This window comes from Macaca thibetana, chromosome 1 (genome assembly GCF_024542745.1).
Source record: "Macaca thibetana thibetana isolate TM-01 chromosome 1, ASM2454274v1, whole genome shotgun sequence".
Lineage (NCBI taxonomy): Eukaryota > Metazoa > Chordata > Mammalia > Primates > Cercopithecidae > Macaca > Macaca thibetana.
The window spans coordinates 156,773,445-156,793,438 of NC_065578.1; the positions used below are offsets into that span (position 1 = coordinate 156,773,445).

Below are 19,994 nucleotides of genomic sequence, written 5' to 3' on the forward strand. Positions count from 1 at the left end.
GAAATGTTCTGTTTCTTGATCTGGGTGCTGGTTACACAGGTGTGAATTCAGTTTGTGAAAATGCATATAGCTATTAAATTATGATAGGCATCCTTTTCTTCAGTGAAATGTAATACATAAACAGTCCTGTGAGAAATAAGTTCTTCCTCGCACTCTAGCATAGTAATACACAGCTTAAGGAAGTCAACCCTGAGCGCATGGCTAAGAATATCATTCACAGACAAATTTTTTTCATGGAGGTCATACGCCCCACACCTTGTATACGTGCCATGTACCTAGTGCTTTGGTGAAATATACATGGGGCACTTGAAGAGTCAGGAACACTCGTGGCTTTGATATCTGGCTGCCTTCAGTATAAGCATCTCTGAGATCTGGAGAGGCTATTAAATTCTCTCAGCTTGGTTTTTCTCTAACCTTCTAAGGTTGGGAGAAAAGGGAGCTGAGAGACTGGGTGAAGGCTAGCTAGGTGAACAGATCTTATAAAAGTTGTTTTCTCAGATGAACAAAGAAAATGGAGGAGGAAACTATCAGTCAAGCCCTTTCCTTCTTGAGATAGTCTAAAAGTGGCTGTCAAGGTCATAGAGACAAGCTGTCAAAATTTTACCTAAATAAGTTTTAATTTTAGTCACACACATGCATCATGAAGTATTGCAGAATAATTCAAATGAATGACAACCAAGCTGAAGCTGATGCTGGAAACCATGGAAGAGATGGTGAGAAGTACCCTCACCCCAAAATGAGGTGTGGCCCCAACCACAGGACAGCCGGGCTACTAAAAATAGCCAGTGAGCTCTGGGAGGAGTTATCTTTCTCTTTCTTCTTTTCTTCGACAGATGATTGTATCCTCAATATTCTGTCTCTAAGACACAGGGAAAGCACCTTCATGGATGCAATTAGGTAGATGGAAGATTCCAAATCAGTTATTTGATCAGGCTGGTAATTACAGAAAAAAATGGGGTATTAATTCCAGATCTAGTGAAATCTGGAAAACTTCCTAACTGAGAATTGGAAAGCTGATCAAGAGCTTTGACTGTATTGACTACAATCCTGTTTACAGTCTTTTCTCTCACACTTTCAAATTTTAATAATGGATTTTGTCACCTGGAAACTGATGAATTCTAAATAGCCCTCTATCACCTTTTTCTACCTATAATTTATAGGAAGATTATTTGCCTTCTGAAAAGTCTTCCGGGGATGTCAACGCTTGAATGGTAGACATGGCATATCATATACAATGGTTGGGGTCTTCACCGCTGTTTGTAACCAAACCTCATGAATAAATGATTCCACTTTGAGCTCAAGCTGAGACAGCTTAGAAAAGAGCTTCCTGGGTTTTCAAGAGGCTAGGTCCATCATTGACAGGTAATTGGCTCCTTAAGATTATCATGATTATTTTGAGTTTTCCTTAGTCAAATTGTTCAACCTATACCCAAGGAAGTATGATAACAATTGAGTTCTGAAAGCATTCAGAGACCCAAAGACAAAGACATATCACGATAAGAATAACCACACTTTTGAGCTTACCTTGGCCCAGATGAGACCCTGGGAAGAAAACTAAACTAAAAACATAAATGTATATGAGTTTGCTAAATGAACTAGAATAGGAAAACATAAAATGACACTGTTGGCCACTTAAGCTCAAAAGCTTCACAAATCACTTTAAGGAAACTTCCCAAAACACAGTTTTTGTTAATAGATGCAGCTTATGAATTATGGTACCAGTCCTGGGTTTGTACCTTGCAAATGGTTCCTTTCCCAAGGCTACTATTAATTCAGCTCAGAAAGGAAGAAAGGAATGCCAATTCAAATATTTTTTTCTCCACAAGTATGTGGTAGGGAATGACTAGTGGAAAGCCTATGAAGTGGGCCAATAAGATATTATTTCTTTTATTTTTCCTTTCTAACTTTTATTTTAGGTTCAAGGGGTATATGTGCAAGTTTGTTACATGGGTAAATTGCATGTCACAGGGGTTTGGTGTACAGATAATTTTGTCACCCAGGTAATCAACATAATACCTAATAGAATTTCAAGAATGTCATTGCTCCACCCAAGAACCTCTGTGACTAGAAATATCTCTGTACCTTTTTAAAGAGTCTTCCTGAGTCCTCGCTGACTTGCACAAATCGAGGAATGATGTTATTCAGGTAGATGTCACTCAGGGTGGTGTGGTCCCTGCTTTCCCGTTTCACCTGGTTTAAGAGGAGATTCCAGCAGTTGACTGGAGAGAGAACATTCTGATCCTTCCTGTGGAGAAACATCAAGGAAAAGAAGTCATTGTTGATACGCAGCCAGGGCAACATCTACAACTATAGTCCGTGTCCTAAAATCACAAAAATCAAAGCCAATCCAGAAATAAAGATATTTTTCCTGAAGCTCACCTCTCTAGTTTTCTCCTTTTCTAAAAACTCAGTGGAGAAAAAAGGAGAAAATAAGGACAAGAAGGAGAGAGGGGGAAGAGGGGATGTAGAAGGAGAAACAGGATTATCAGGTACCTACAATGTTCTAAGAACTTGCTGAATACGTTATACGTATTATCTCATCTAAGCTCTATCATTTCATTGTAAGAAAAGAACTACCATTATCCCCCTTCTACTGATTAGAAAACTGAAGCTCACAGAGGTTGTCACTTGTCTACAGCGAGTAAGGCTAACACAACAAGTAAGAGGGTGCTAGGGACTAGAACAACAGTTCTGCATTGTCTGGCTAGACCAGGTCTAAGGTGATTCTGAAGTCCATCACTTTAGCCACTAAGTCATTTGGTTTATCTCTAGGGTAGAAACCAAAGTTAGAGATTTTGTCTAGAGACAAAAATCACTACAGCACTACAAAATGCCCACAAATTTATCCATTGTAGGATTTAATAAAGGCAACTTTGGAGACGTATGCCATTAAAACATTACTGAAAACTCTGGAGTTCCACAGAACATATCTAAGGAAGTTTTGATTTCATTTATTGAGCCATAATCTCATGTCCCATACAATCAAGAACACAAACCATACCTGAACATATGTGTTCCTAAAATGTCTACAGCTTGAGTGGAGCAGTAAAGTGCTAAACCAAGGTACTCCTTTTTTGTTTTTTGAGACAAAGTCTCACTCTGTCGCCCAGGCTGGAGTATAGTGGCACAATCTTGGTTCACTGTAACCTCTGTCTCCCGGGTTCAAGAGATTCTCCTGCCTCAGCCTCCCTAGTAGCTGGGATTATAGGCGCCTGCCACCATGCCCAGCAAATTTTTGTATTTTCAGTAGAGATGGGTTTTCACCATATTGGCCAGGCTGATCTTGAACTCCCAACCTCAAGTGATCCACCCACCTTGGCCTCCCAAAGTGCTGGGATTATAGGTGTGAGCCACCATGCCTGGCCCTAGATGCTCATTTCTAATGAAAACATTGTGATCCAAAAGAATTATTGACTAACTTAAGCAACTTAAGCAACAGAAAGTTCTACATTTGGAAGTTGGATTTCTTTAAGGAGAAAAACAAAAGTAGGAATAATTTGCAGTACTGTTTATCAAGGGATACTGTACACGTATCTGGGCCCTTTATACATGTTGTTTGACTTAAACCCCACAACTACCTGATGAGGTGGGTGTTATTAACCACATTTAGCAGATGAGGAAAAGTGGACTAAAAATTTTTAAACACTTTGCCCAAGGTCATATAGCTAAAAAGTGGCAATTCCAGAATTCAAACCAAGCCTGTAACTGCAAAGCAAGTATTCTCATTCACTGCAAATAATAACGATCTGTTTCTTTCCCTCTTTCCTCTCTTCCTCCCTCCAGTCAAACTGCTACTACAAAGAAAGTGAGCTGAGAGTAGCTTAGTTCTTGAGTCAGTACCGCCTCCATTCAGCACTAAAGGCGAGGCACTTTGTGATTTGTAAAGGGTGAAGTTCAACTTAGGCTTTTCCAATTCTGTAGTAAAAACTATTAACAAATTATCATGCCACACCTAGTTGGACTTCAGAAAACATCAGACAAATCAAATATCTGTCTAACCCAAACCAAGAAGTTACTTCAAACCAATTAATATTAGAGTCCAAATTGAAAATATTCTAAACCTGTATCCAGGTCCCCACCCCCTGCCCCAGGCATCACTCTTCTGTAGCCAAAATCACTAACTCTTAAGACAGCCAATCACTGTGACAACACTTACCTTTTGAGAGAAACTGAAAGATTTCTATGGAAACCAAAAATATACTAGCTGAGAGGAAGAGAGACATATAATTAATTTACTCCTTTCAAAATGTTTAGTATCTGGGAAAAAAAAAAGTGAACAGGAAACAATCCTAAATTCAAAATGGTAAGATATTTGAACACATGCATTCCATGGCATCTGATGTTTCCACTGCAAGAAAACTTTCAAAATGATTCCAGTTAGATTTCAGTTACAAAATTCTAAATAATCTAATCTACATTTTAATCAAGTGGTGTCTCTCGGCAAGATACCCATGTCCTCAGTAAGCATGCTTTTTAAAGGAGCAGATCTCATGAGACTTTACATTGACAATTGGTTTAAATCTGTTTCTTAAAGGAGAACATGGATGGGGGGGTCTATACAGGTTCTTTCCCTATAGCACTTTACATACACACAAATGATGCCACAATTCAATTCCACAAATGTACAAACATTTGTATCTTAAATGAACAAGGCATGGTGTTAGGGGCTTTAGTGGTTATAAAAGTACGAATGCTGCAATATAGTAAGGGAGACAAAGAAAGACCTATAGTAAAATAGAACTTTAATGGCGGTACAGACAAAGGGCCAGCTAGCTCAGAAAGGTAGACTACAGATCAAAAGAGGAAGCAGAGGGGGCAAAACCAACCTAACACCATGGGAAAGGATGCAGAGCACATATCCCCAGGGTGTCCTCAAAAGAAAGGATGAGTGAACAAAGGTGGGTCAATAAAGAGGATAGCTGGCAGTAGAAATCTTTTAAAATGAAATGCCTTATCACTTAATGCTAATAAGTTTTATTAAGACCTTGTAAGGTGTGGCTCACGCCTGTAATCCCACCACTTTGGGAGGCCAAGGCGGTGGATCACTTGAGGTCAGGAGTTCGAGACCAGCCTGGCCAACATGGCAAAACCCCATCTCTACTAAAAATACGAAATTACCTGGGTGAGGATGGTGCACACCTGTAATCCCAGCTACTTGGGAGGCTGAGGCAGGAGAATCACTTGAACCCCAGAAGCGGAGGTTGCAGTGAGCTGAGATCATGCCACTGCACTCCAGCCTGGATGAGAGCAAGACTTCGTCTCAAAACAAAAGAAAAAAAAAGAAAATAGAACTTGCAAGGTGCTACAAGTACTTTTACCACATGTATTTATTTCTATTCTTACAGCATTTTGTGCAATAGTTACAGTATTAGTATTGGTTTCAGTGAGCAGGAGCTTTTAAACTGTGTTCTGAGACACTCTGGAATTAGCAGAAAATCACATTTCAATTTAAAAAATGGTGACACATCCATTCATATGAGCAACCCTTATTGACATGAGCAAGAGCCCTAGGACCCAGTTTCCCTGCATTAGATACCACCGCAATGTCTCGCAGGCTGCTAGCATTGTTTTATGCAAACCCTGGAAGAAAGAATCACTGTATGCCTTGGAACTTCTGAACAATATGCTATTGATTAGAATACATGTAGCTTTGCATAGGCTTATTTTTTCATTCAAGCCTATGTGCACCTCCTCCAATAAAGCTGTACAGGTGAGCCTATAACTTGACACACAGCAGCAAGGTTTAATCACATGCCATAGAAGGCTCAAGGGCCTAGGCTGGATTCATGTTACACTGTGGTTGGGTAGTGAAAATCAACATGCTTAATATCATACCATCTCATTGTCAGTTGTTGCAATGCCTATTATACATGTTGGGGCTTATCCAATTAATATTTATGAAGGGAAATAGCTGCTAGGTGATGATAATGACTCAACTTTAAAACAAAAATATCTTCTTTTTTCCGTCTAAATCAGTTTAAAGCTCAAGATTACAATAACTCATCTATGCTAATCAGAATTTTCTTGATATTGGGCTACCTAAACCAAAACCAGATGCTGAAATGAATATAAAACTGTAACTGATTCATAATCCTGATCTCAATATTTTTAGTTCATGAAAACAGCCTCATTGTTCTCATTGACTGATGGTATAATAAGTACTCTATAAATTTGTACTTTAAAAGTAGATTTATACCAATAAAAATACTGCTTTGATCTTTTTCATATATTCAGGCTCTATGCAAGCCTTTTATTTTAAGAAAGGAGTCTATGCTTAAAAAACCAGCACTAGATGCTGTTGTCTGTTTCTTCTAGGAATTCTCAGCCTCTCCTACTATTAATGCAGCTTTTCACACAATATTTCTGGTCCTTTGAGTCTGTAAGCTTTCTCAGACATATTCTTCCTTTCAACTGAGGTGTTTTAATTAATTCATTTATTTATTTTTGGGTGGTGGTAGGGCAAGTAAGGTAGAAAGTGGGAGGAGGGGATCACAAATATACAGACAATTTTCCCAGCCAACACGAACAAAGATGAAACACACTTCAGGCTGGAAAATAAGCAAGGCAATGAGACGTGATTTCATAGGGAGCATATTAAGGCTCTGCTAGAGTGGTTTCCTGCTCCAGAAGCTTTGCAGCCTCATTTTATTTGGGATCGCTGGAGCCAAGGGAACTTCGTTTGGTTAGGAGATTGAAATTTGTCTTTATATCTTTTCCATCTATCATTTGTTTGCACAGTCTCTTTACTTTCCCCACCCTCAGAGCCTTAGGTTGTATAATACTTGGGCCTTTAAAGGAAAGGGTCTGCATCCCTTAGGAATGTGCTGAACAGCTGCAAACCTCCTCAAAAACTAATCCCTAAAAAGCAGACAAAATATCTAGGAGTATTTTTCTTAAAATTTTTTTCAGGAGGAAGATCAAGAAAACATCATACTGTACTTTAGAAGGAATGACTCTGGAGTCAAAAGAAAGGAGACCTGGAAAGTCACAGGCTGCCTGTACATCTGCCAAAGACATTATCACTGTAAATGCACTGAAAGAGATAAACCTGCACAGTTGAATCATTAGCTTCGAAGACATTAGCCCAGCTTTTCTCCCTCAACTTGGACTATTTATGGACATTCAACAAACTTAGCAACAAGCGCTTAAAGGGATTTCTCTAAAATATCCATGGCGAAGAGCCAAGTCCATAAAGGTCCAAGTTGGCCTCTCTATTATGGTTCTTTTCCATATTCCCTCTGTTTGGTTTTGATCATCTCATCTATAAAATGGACACATGCCCTGTTGGTATACATCTCACTCCTTAAAGATCTTCAAAGTATAGTTGTAAAATCCTGGAAGCTCTCCTGACCTAAGGTGCCATTTAATTAATAATTGCTATGTTCATGGCTGTGCAGATGGAATGCATGGCATGAGACTGGCATTGCTGGAATATAGCTTGAGCTTCTGCATTGCTATAATGAGGTGTGTTTCCTTTTGGGTCAATAGTCTCTAAGTTGCTCACCTCTCAGGGCTGTTGTGTGGATCAAATGAAATGATGGATGCAAAAGAACTATGCCAACAGTTCAGCACTATACAAATGTGAAGAAATATTATTATTTTTATTTCCAAACAAACTAGGACTCAGCTTTCATCAATTTCCAACAAGCTTCTCACCCGGCTCTGGGCCAGGGCCAAGATCGCTGCCTGCTGAAAATGCACAGCCTTCAGCAAATAATGGTTGGAGTAAGACAGCAGCAACAGGCAATTAAGAAAGCAGTTGTAAGTCTCTGGGAAGACGTGAGAGAGATACCAACGGGAGAGCAGATTTTAACCTCCCACTGTCTTTTCCCTAAGGGATAAGGTAGAACAATCAGTCCTGCATTCCACACTGGGAACTGTGTGCTGAGGTTGACAGAAAGGAATCCAAAGGGAGCCCAGATTGCCGGAACCCTAGATGCTTCAGCAACTTATACTAAGCCCCCATCCCCTGTCTCAGAATTCCTATCAAACCTGCCAATCTGCATAGAGAGATGGCAACTATCAATACATCTAAGCAGAATATAATTTCTCACTTTTAAAAACAGATGTATCTGTGATGATAGACAAAACCCAAAGAGTTAAATACATCATTCAATATATATTATTGAACATATAACTATGTGGTGAATAAAAAAAAAGGTATATGCATGATAAAAAGGAATCATTTAAGTGATGGTTGGACAGGGAACTAGTGACAAGAAGGTTGGATTTTTTTAACCTAAATTCCCTCCTGGCACCTTGATTAAAATGAAATGGACTGAGGCAGCCAAAGAGATTATTTTATTCAGATGAGTGTTATTAGCCTTTCTGGCTTATTTTCTCTATTTTGTATTTTGCTGATGCTGACAGAAGCAGGCAGGCTGGATAGAGAGGCAAAGCTGCAGCGGATTTATGGTCTGACAGTGCCACACATAAAATCAGACTCTTGCTGACCCAGATAAGCCAAAGGATGGATTGGATTTGCTGGGGAAGGTGTTAAAAGGAGGGGGTAAAAATCACCAAGGTAGGAACTGACTTGAAAATGATTCTGCCTGTAATGGTGGATGTTGGTTTTGTGACCCAGTAGTACAGCAGCAGCCTGAAGGTATCTTTCAAAGACAGGCGGGCAGGCAGGGGGCGGGCACACTTCTCTGGGCTTATCACAGCTCTGGCTTCAGCTTTGCCAGCAATGAGATCAGAGGAGGAGAGTTCAGAGACAGAGAAAAGTGCCAAAGGCAAAAATAATATAGTCTACATATGGAGAAATGAGCTTTCAAATTTTCAGGGACAAGTGAGTACCACAAATTGTCTTCAGTAGCCTAGACAGATGATTAGAAAGGATTCAAGCAGTGGTAGACCCACCTTCTCAAAATAGCCTAAATTGTCCCCTATAATCAGGTCTGGGGGAAGGACTGTATGAAAATAGGATTCTTGTGGCTCTGGATTAGTTCCATGGAGCAGAACCACACCCTTGAGAGAATGGCATACCCAAGAGCCGGAGCTTAGGAATCTGCTTTGAAGTAGAGAACTGGACTAGCACCGTGTCTGACATCTATTAAGTGCTTAATCACGATTTCCTGAATGATTATAGGACCAAGGTTCTTGTGGGTTAGGTCAGAGAACTAGGAATGGCCCCCCAATATAAGTCATTGTAGATACTAACTGGAAATGTCTCCATCAATTTATGTTAAGTGAGAGATTTTGCCTTCCTTTCAACCACCCCTATGGCACCGTGCTCAGAGCAGAAAGGAGGCAGCTGGAGGGTCTTCATATCACTTAAGACAGATCTATGGATCCCATAAGACCAGACATGGGGGTCTACACAGGATTTGAATCTCTGCCATCCCTATTTCTTGCCTAGTTTCTCATATCTTATTGTCCAGGCTCCTTCTCTGAGTCCCTGATCTCTTCTTACTTCATTCATTCATTTAACAAATATTAACTGAGCATCCCACTATGGGCTTGACACTGTTCTAGGAATAAAAGGATCAACCTTCTTTTTTCTGACCTGCTTCTCACATGTTTGCGGATTTTCTGGATCCAAGACATGGCTTTCCTGCTCCTCAACTGTGCAGCAGCCACAACACACATCTTATCCTGGTCTTGTGGCTAGGATGAACCCATTGCAAAACCCTGATTTGGCTGACTTAGAAAATCTGCCTGCCCACCAGCTCTCTCTCTAGCTTCTGTAGACCTGGGACCTTCCCTTTGTTTACATCCCATGTGTTAGCACTAGCATTCCCAGAACTACAGGGAGGAATAAATAAAGAGGCTTTTAAACTCTCTTGGTACAATCTACCTGCTACAATGCCACCCCAATATAATCCATAGAACTAAGGGCCTAGAAATTCACTTAGGTATTAAATATGCTCCCTGAAAGCCCCCCAAAATAGGGTGTGATCACATCAAAGGCCTGAGCTGACTCATTCATTCAATTAAACTAAAACACTATAGCAAGGGTAAAAGACAGAACAAAGGTGTGATCGATGACCGAGGAACATAAAATTTATACGTTTCTCAGCTTAAAAATAATTCATAACCATCGATATCATGTTGATAGTTGGATCCACAAAGTCCACAGAAAAATCTGTGAACAACTCTACAATTATATCTTCGGTTTTTTTCTTGTCTAGTTAATTAAGATGTCACCAGAAGCCCCATAAGTAATTATAGCACATGACAAACACACAGAGAAAAAAAAATACACGCAGATGTGTTAGCAGATTTTTAAAATAAATGAAACCTTGGGAGATGACTGAGGCAGACAGTCTGGCTCACCCCTGGTAGTTCATTCTAGAGAAATAAATACCTGTCTGTGCCAAAGTGGAATGACGTCACTCAGAAATCCACACACTTATTATCAAAGCAGTAACCACCCCCTTAAGAGCAAGCATCTCCCTGGCACCAGGCATGAGCGGAGAAGCTTGATCTACAGCCAGAAACTCCTCCTGGCTAGCAAACTGTACTTTAGTATGCCAAATAGCAATAAGCCACTGAGAAGAAAGGGTATCCATAAAGATCTCCCCCTCTAAATACCTGTCCCTGGGATAATGAATCCCCTTACATGGCTCTTAACAACAATGAAAAGGAGGAAAAAAAAAAATTCTTGATTCTGTGAAACTATGGATCTAAATGGAATGAAGTCTACGTAATCATCAGATTGGATGCATGTGTCATTATCAGTTCTCATGTGTTATTTGGATATTTATCTTGGAGAAGGAAGTCTCTTTCTGTGTGGGGGTGCAGGAGGAACAACCCCCAGGCCCAGTAAGGAATTCTCTTGAGGACAGGGTATATTTAGAATGTTTAATGAACACCTATCACCAAGAATAGGTGGGTACTTAATCAGTATTGACTAACAACAGATGCCAGAGCCAAAGCAATCCTGTAAATGTTGAGGACAGAAAGACCATGATTCATCTAATGACTAGTTAATATCTTCAGCCTCCACTAAACTTGCCAAATCAGCTGCTCCAGCATGTATCTGTACTCACTCTCTGGGTGGCTACTGAATGACCAAATTTGTATGTCCATTGGCTTCTTGTATGCTCTAAATTATAGCATATTATTAACCATGTTGATACTTTACTGGCAAAACTTTAAGGGGTTGAGTGGTAGAAAAGATGCCCTAGTCAATTTCCAGGTTAGTAGATCAAATTATCAAGTTCAGGTGCTTAAGGAATCTGGATGAACAATGTGAAACTCCATCTATACTCTGTGGGAAGCACCTTGAACTATGCTTAAGACCCAGAGACTAGGCTTAGCTCTGCCACTTACTAGCCAGTAACTTTGGGCAAGTCACGAATGCATTCTGGGTCTCAAAATTTCTTCACCTGTTTTAAAAAGTAAATGGAAGCCAGGTATGGTGGCACGTGCCTGTAGTCCTGGCTACTCGGGAAGCTGAGGTGGGAAGATCGCTTGAGCCCATCGCTTGAGCCCAGGAGCTCGAGGGTATAGTGCACAATGATTGTGCCTGTAAATGACCAGCCTGGGCAACACAGTAGGACCTGTCTCTTAAAAACAAAACAAAACAACAACAAAAAAAACGGTATAAGCAGGGACAGCAGACCTGCCCTACCTAACACAATGACTTTTGTGAAGATCCAATCAAACAAGGTGATGCCCATAAACATGAAAGTGTTCTACAACTATATATCAGTATGAACATCTTTTCTTATTAACAACTATTATTACTCAACAGCCCACACAATGAATTCATACCCACAAAACAAAGTGACTAGAATCATGTCTGAAAAGACAAATACATCTCAAAATTCCTCTTACAATAAACTTATTTCATAAATTTCCTACTTCATTAGTATACTAAATAGGAATACTTCTTTTTTTTGGTTTTGTTTTGTTTTTTTTGAGATGGAGTTTCGCTCTTATTGCCCAGGCTAGAGTGCAATGGCACGATCTCGGCTCACTGCAACCTCCGCCTCCCAGGTTCAAGTGATTCTCCTGCCTCAGCCTCCCGAGTAGCTGGGATTACAGGCATGTGCCACCACACCCGGCTAATTTTGTATTATTTAGTAGAGATGAGGTTTCTCCATGTTGGTCAGGCTGGTCTCAAACTCCCGACCTCAGGTGATCTGTCCGCCTTGGCCTCCCAAAGTGCTGGGATTACAGGCGTGAACCACCGCACCCGGCCCATACTTTCTTTTTTTTTAGAGAGATGGCGTCTTGCTCTGTTGCCCAGGTTGGAGTACAGGGACATGACCATGGTTCACTGTAGCCTCAAACTCCTGGGCTCAAGCAGTCCTCCCGCCTCAGCCTCCCAAAGTGCCAGGCTCACAAGTGTGAGCCACCTTGCCTGGCTAGGAATACATTTTGTTGCTATTATCATCTGATTCTCTGGAAATTCCCAAACTCAGTGAATCTTCTGTGCCTAACCTAGCTGAGACTTTAAATGAAAGAATCATGTGCAAAGAGAAAAGGCCAGTGTGTACAAAAATAGAATCATGGAATTTCAGAGCTAGAAGGGACTTTCAAGATGGTCTAGAGTCTAGACCAAGCCTGTCATTTTCTGAGTGAGGAAATTGAGGCTCAGGGACCCTGAGGTCACACAGATAGTGGTGGAGCAGGGCAAGAATCCAGGTCTCCTGACTAGTAACTGTTTTCTTATTTCATTGTGGTGGTTATTACATTTCATTCAAAAAGCCCTTAGCATCTCAAAGGGCTGGTGCTAAAAGAGTTAATGGACAATGCTCAGAGCCCCAGAGCGCAGAGCTATTCTAAGACAACACATAACAGGAATACCAAGGGTCCGTGAACCCAGAGGGAGCAAAACTGCTGCTGCCTAATGGCGCCTGAAAGCATGTTGACACACTGCATGTGGTTACACATGAAAGGCAAGTGAATAGGAAAAGCAGTTTTGAATCCCACCCCATTCTAATTTTGGACTGGCTCTGGGCACCTACTGGAGGGCTGGGCCACACCCCAGTTACTCTGTAAAATGACCCTTCAGTTCCTTCACTCTATTCTGTGGCCTAAGTTAACCCCTTCTCTGCCTTCTTAAGGGCCATAAGAGACATCAGTAAAAGAGGACTCTCAAGGAATTGTGAAGATCCAGAAGTAAACCTAAGTGATTGGGGTCATTCTGTAATGAGAAGATTCTCAGTCTGGAGTCAGATGATCCCTAGTAGTATCTACCATCCCCAAGCAAGTATGTGATCTGAAGCCTTAAACAGCCAGGTTCATAAATGCAAAAGAGAGCAGTTTCTGTAAGTGTGAGGCTTCAAGACCCCAAATCACCTTGCATCAGAATCACCTGGAATGATTGTTTAAAATGTGGATTCCTATGCTCATCTGCCAGAGATTACAACTTATTATGGGTGGACTGATGCCCAGGAATCTGCCTTTCAAATCAGCATGTCAGGTAATTTTATGCACACCAAAAATTTAAAAACCAATGCTTTTAAAGCAATATTTTACAAACTGTGGGATTCACCCCATTAGTGAGGTTTAAAAAAATCAACTTATAGGTCACCAACTAGCATTTCTCAAAAAATTAAGTAGAAAACAGTAGAACAGAATAACAGAAAAAAGTAGCCTGGACGAAGTGCCTCACGCCTGCATTCCCAGCACTTTGGGAGGCTGAGGAAGGCAGATCACTTGTGGTCAGGAGTTTGAGACGAGCCTGGGGCAACATGGCAAAACCTTGTCTCTACCAAAAATACAAAAAATTAGCTGGGCGTGGTGGTGTGCACTTGTGGTCCTAGCTACTCGGGAGGCTGAGGTGGGAGGATCGCTTGAGCTTAGGGGGCAGAGGTTGCAGTGAGCCAAGATGGCGCCGTTGCACTCCAACCTGGGTGAAAGAGTGAGACCCCACCTCAACAAAAAAAAGAGTAACAGGACAAAGTAGAAAATCTCAGAGTACATCATACAGAGCAAAGATAAGCATTGTTTTGTGAAAGTGTTGTTCTCAGCTATTTATGTGTATATATGTTATTCCAGCTTGTAGTATAAAACACAGAGATTCATGATCAAAACGTTTTAAAGTCACTGCTCCAGAGTAATGGTCTTAAATTATGGGAGATAAATACGTATCCCAGATCCTTTTGAAAATCTTTTTTTTTTTTTTTTTTTTTTTTTTCAGTTACCATCCATAGGGCTCTGCTTGATACTTTTTGAGAATCTAAGGATTCTCTTCTAAGTATTCTCTTCTAAAGAAGGGAGGGAGGAGGCCGGGCGCAGTGGCTCAAGCCTGTAATCCCAGCACTTTGGGAGGCCGAGGCGGGTGGATCACGAGGTCAGGAGATCGAGACCATCCTGGCTAACATGGTGAAACACCGTCTCTACTAAAAATACAAAAAACTAGCCGGGCGTGGTGGCGGGCGCCTGTAGTCTCAGCTACTCGGAGGCTGAGGCGGGAGAATGGCGTGAACCCGGGAGGTGGAGCTTGCAGTGAGCCGAGATCGTGCCACTGCACTCCAGCCTGGGCGACAGAGCGAGACTCTGTCTCAAAAAAAAAAAAAAAAAAAAAAAAAAAGAAGGGAGGGAGGGAGGAAGGGAGGGAGGGAAGCGGGGAAACACTATAATTTGCATAGATAAATCCAGCGTGTACCTGCACTTCTAGAAGCCTGTCCCTCAAGGGCTTCTCTTGAGGACAGTTCCTACAATGTCTGGTCACAGTAGGCACCCAATAACCACTGTACCATGCCAACAGCTTTCTCCCCATGCTCTGTAAATGACTGCCAGTGCCTTCCTTATATACCTCTAAGATAAGTGGTCCCACTACAATGATTGTTTTCCTCTTATTTTTAGGGTGACTAGGAATGCCAAAACTAAACAATGATCTACAGAACATTGGGAGAAAGCAGTTGGCATATTCCCAGAATGAGGATTCTGAAAGCAATGGTGTGGGTCCAAAGCCACTGCTTTCCAAGGAACAAGTTCCCTGTCTACAGGGAGTGTCTACTTGCTCCCGACAAGGGCAGACAGTGGCACTGCCACAATTTTGCACCCCTAGTGATGAAGTCAGTAGAAGAATATCTACTTTATTCGCAAGTTGTTGAATTATTTGACCTATAAAGGTACCCACAGACACAGAGGCCCCAGCCTCACCTTCTTTATATGACCAAAAGGACGTAAGGTCCCTAGTCTTAGATGGAAGATTTTAAAAGGGTATAAACATTTAGAAAAACAACCAACAGCCCTAGCTTGATTATCAACACAGTCCCATCCCGATGGTTAAACCTATCAGTACATAGAAAGAGGAGAAATGAGGATAAAGGTTTTTAAAACCAGCCTTTGCTAAGTGAGGAATATAAAGAAGAGATGGAAAGTGGCAAGGTGTAATGGCGGGCGGGGGGGGGGGTGGCAGGGTGAAGAGAAATGGAAGAGTTGGGGAGGAAGGACCATTGAGAAGGCAGAGAATCAAACCCCAAAACTATTCTAAAATTTCCTGATGCTTTTCAGTAATTTGTTTTCATGTGGTGGAAATTGGCACAGCATCTAGGATACTTTGGGCCCATCTGTTTTTGAACTTAAGCTGTAGACAAGATTCAGAACAGCTGGAATCAGCAGCACTGACCAGGTTGTATGTGTCTGGAGGAAAGAGAAATAAAATGAGTGTGTGGGAGATGGAGGAAGAGGGTTAAATGGGGCAGAGGAAGGGGATTCTGGAAGCCATTCCCAGACAGACAGGAGAAAATGGCCAGGTCATCAGAATTGATGCAAAACAGCTATTAGAGAGGCCAAAGCATGTAACTGAAGAAAGTCCAGGAGGAGAAATTTCAAGGATTTCAGAACAAGGCACTAGCAAACAGTCTTGCAAAAGGACATAAAAGTCTGCAAGTTTGGGTGTCAATGTGCAGTGCCCTGGGGCTTCATGTCTGAGAGGCCAGATCAACATCATCCTAAGGTCTTACATCAAGCATATTACATGAGCTGCTGGTAAACAGTACACACAATCATGGCCTACAGCTGAGCAGATGCTGATACTGATACTGGATTCTTGGTTCGCTAAATGCAAAAGAGGTGATCAGGGAGAATGGCAAGGAGAACCTAGGAGTAGGCTTAGTGGAAATCAGCAAGGGTTTCAATCCATAAGATGGTTTGCCTAGAGACAGGGTTGGCCCAGAAGTAGGGGAAATAGTTGGTTTGTTCTCAGTGCACGTCTGGCCTATGTCCCCATCACTGACTTCTGCTAAAGCCCTGACTTAATCTATGGATACATGGGTCTCTCACTTCTCCCGAATCTGTTCCATCTTTAGTCAAGAGAAAAGGTTTGGCAGTGAGAAATGTCAAGACCCCATTCTGGAGAGGAAAACATTAAATACAAACAAATAAATAAACCAAATTATATTTCAAACAAATAATGTAACTACATTGAAGGTCTGGAGGTTGAGGGATACTATGGTTTGAATATGGTCCATTCCCTCCAAAACTCATGTTGAAATTTGATTGCAATTGCAAGTGGTTTTGAGAGGCGGGGCCATTAGGGGGTTGTCTGGGTCATGGGAAGAATCCTTCATGTATAAGATTAACATTCTCATGGAAATGAGTTCTCACTTTCGTGGGACTGGATTAGTTCCTGAGAGAGTGAGGGGTTGTAAAGCAAGCTTCTTCCTAGTGTTTGCTGTCTTTGAACTCGTTCCCCAGCCTTTCAGCTTCTCTGCCATGTTGTCAGGCAGCACATGGCCCCCACCAGGAGCTGAGCAGATGCTGATGCCATGTTCTTATACTCTCCAGCCACCACAGTCGTGAGCCAAATAAGCTTCTTTTCTTTATAAATTACCTGGACTCAGGTATTCTGTTATGGCAACACAAAACAGACTAAGATAGGAAAGAAAGAACTAGTCAGCTAACTTTTGAACACTGTATTTTGGCCCTCAAGGCTAATAACAAAAAGAACTCTAAACCAGTATTAAAATCTAGTCAGTAGTCTTCTTTTTCAGAGGCATGGGTTAGTAATTCTGAAGCAACTTTCTGTACACTCTAGGATGGAGCAATTAAGTGAACATATGAGTTATGGATAAGAGGAACCAGGTTTCTCACTGTTCAGAGAACAGGAAAGGGGAGAAAATTAAATAAAACACATGGTATTGGATTGGAATGAAAGACACTGATATGAACTTATAGGCTTTAATATATATAAACATACAGACCGATAAAGAAACAGTTATTTATAGAAGTACATGGGTGTGTGTGTGTGTGTCTATGTGTACATACATGTATCTACTACCTCTGTCTGCTGAAAGGGACTATAAATAATGGTACTTCGGTCACAAACAGCATATTTAGCATCCATGGTTTCTAAATACCATTTCCCACTAAAAGCAACCAAGGCTCTCTGAAAAAATGGCCAACTCCAGAGTAAAGGCAAGGAAAGTACAAGTTAAGCCTGGAACACCTTGTTGTGCCATGAAGTAAGGAAGTGCTCAAAGTATGATGGGGACATATCAATAAGACACAGGAGCCAGCATGAAGGGACTCCATTGGCCAAATCTAGAACAATATGAACATTAAAATAAAGATGGCAAAGGATTATAACCTGTTTAAAATAATAATCCACAAGTCCACACTGATATAAACCAACAACTAGACCAGAAAGTGGGGGTAATGGAAAAGCTCTTCTTTACAGTAGAAATGGAACTGATAAATGTAGAAGGAATGATGAAAACTGGAAAAATGACTATTTGGTAACCATTGTAATAAAAATTGATTCAAGCAAGAATTATAATGGATGCTAAAACTTAGTGAGTATAACAGTTGAAGGGTAAGTTGATATTTACATGGTCTCAAAGTATCTCTCTACAATATATGCATTAATTACAAAGTTTATAGAACAACTTCATGGTGGAGAAACCTAGCAGACACAACTGTAGCCAAATGGTCAAATTTAACATCACCAGTAATGGCACAAATCATCAGCAAGTGCCTCCTGATATGATGCACTGAGAAGAAAGTGACATTACCATTTTATGGTATTCCTGCCAAAAGTGTGTGGCTTGAATCTAATCATAAGGAAATTATCAGAAATTGCCAGAAATATCAAATTAAGGGACATTTTACAACATAACGGGGTCAATGTCAATGCCTTGAAATATAAAGACAGACTTGAGAATCATCCCACATTAAAGGAAACTAAAGAGATAAGACAATTGAATGAATTGCATAATCTTGGACTTTCTTTTGCCAAAAAAGGACATTTTTAGAACAACTGGTAAAATCTGAATGTCTATTGATTAGAAAATAGTATTGTATCAATCTGTACGTTCTGATTTTGATGACTACACTACAATTATGCAAAAGAACATCCTTATTTTTAGTAAATATACCCTAAAGTATGTATGGATAAAAGGGCATCATGTCTGCAATCTACTCTTAAGTGTTTCAGAAAAGCAAAATATGTGTGAGAACTGGGTATGAAAAGGGTGAAGTATAAAGCAAACGTAGTAATATGTTAACATTTTGGGGCAATCTGGATAAAATGGTAGTATACAAAAATTCTTTGTGCTATTCCTGTGATTTTTCTGTAAGTCTAACATTATGGCAAAATTTTAAAACTGTTTAAAGATTGCATTCTGGAGAAAAATGAAATCATTTCTCCCATCGCTCCTTTGGCAATAAGTGTATATTATTTTGTGTTATCTTTTTCATATAAACTCTCTGTCTTCCACATGACACCATGAGCTTCCTGAGGGAAAGAACAGGATCCTACACCTCTTTGTGACCCCAAACCTGCGGAGAACCTATTGGTCATTAGTGATGAGAATGAAGTCAAGTGTTTATTAATGATTCACATATAATAAAGGTGACTAACAGGATGACTCATAACCCAACAATTCTGTCTCCTCAACCTGGAAGTCTATGCCTTATCAGAGCACACACAAATACACATAAACAAACTTAAAATATTTCACATTAAATAATAACTTCCATGAGCTAGAATGGTAGCTTATTCTTCTATGTATATTTAATTCCTTGTACAACTCTTGGCACAGAATAAAGGTTCAATAAATGTTTGCTGAAAAATTAAGGGAACCTCCCATACCAGGATTGGTGTTCACCAAATTCATACAAATGGACAAAACAGCCAGAGGTGGACTTGTTTTCCAGAAGGAATAACAGCACAAAGATGGACTGGGTGCAGTGGCTCACGCCTGTAATCCCAGCACTTTGGGAGGCCAAGGCGGGCAGATCACCTGAGGTCAGGAGTTCAAGATCAGTTTGGCCAACATGGAAAAACCCCATCTCTACTAAAAATATAAAAAGTAGCCAGGCATGGTGGTGTGCACCTGTAATCCCAGGTACTTGGGAGGCTGAGGCATGAGAATCGCTTGAACCTGGGAGGCAGAGGGTGCACTGAGCTGAGATGACACCATTGCACTCCCACCTGGGCAACAGAGTGAGAGACTCCCATCTGGAAAAAAAAAAAAATTGTACAAAGATGTTCTTAGCTTCCAAAAGAATAAGTTATTTTATCACAGATTTTCAAGCCAGTTGTTTCTTGCTAGAGTGGCTCAAAAACATTCCCGGATCTGGTAAATTGCTTTTCTTCATCTGATTTACGATAAGAACCTTTCTAAAGTCTTCTTTAATTTGGTACCAAGGAAGCCTACCAAAGATGTATTATATTTTTTCTATTACGGCTTCCCTGAACTATGCTGTAAAGTAGAAGGTTTCCTAGGCACTGATCATCTGGCTGGGAACTTGGTACGTGTGCTTGGAGACTAGGGGATGGGGATAAAGAAGAGGCAGCATTGAAGTCTTCATAAGCCATATTCTCATCACTGACCTCTGTTTTTTCTTTTCTTTTCTTTTTTTTTCTTTTTGAGATGGAGTCTTGCTCTGTCACCCAGGCTGGAGTGCAGTTGCACAATCTCCGCCTTCCAGGTTCATGCCATTCTCCTACCTCAGCCTCCGGAGTAGCTGGGACTACAGGCGCCCGCCACCACGCCCAGCTAATTTTTTGTATTTAGTAGTGAAGGGGTTTCACCGTGTTAGCCAGGACGGTCTCCATCTCCTGACCTCGTGATCCGCCCGCC

At 40.9% G+C, this 19,994-nt stretch overlaps 1 protein-coding gene across 8 annotated transcripts in view; it reads right to left on the reverse strand.

Annotated features, from left to right (window-relative positions):
• SRGAP2 (SLIT-ROBO Rho GTPase activating protein 2) overlaps positions 1-19,994 on the reverse strand; it is a 250,078-nt gene that overhangs the window by 118,631 nt on the left and 111,453 nt on the right. For all 8 annotated transcript variants that reach the window (XM_050762753.1, XM_050762745.1, XM_050762815.1 and 5 more), the window contains exon 4: positions 2,083-2,245. In XM_050762753.1, the coding sequence (XP_050618710.1) occupies positions 2,083-2,245 (163 nt within the window). The remainder of the gene's footprint in view (positions 1-2,082; positions 2,246-19,994) is intronic.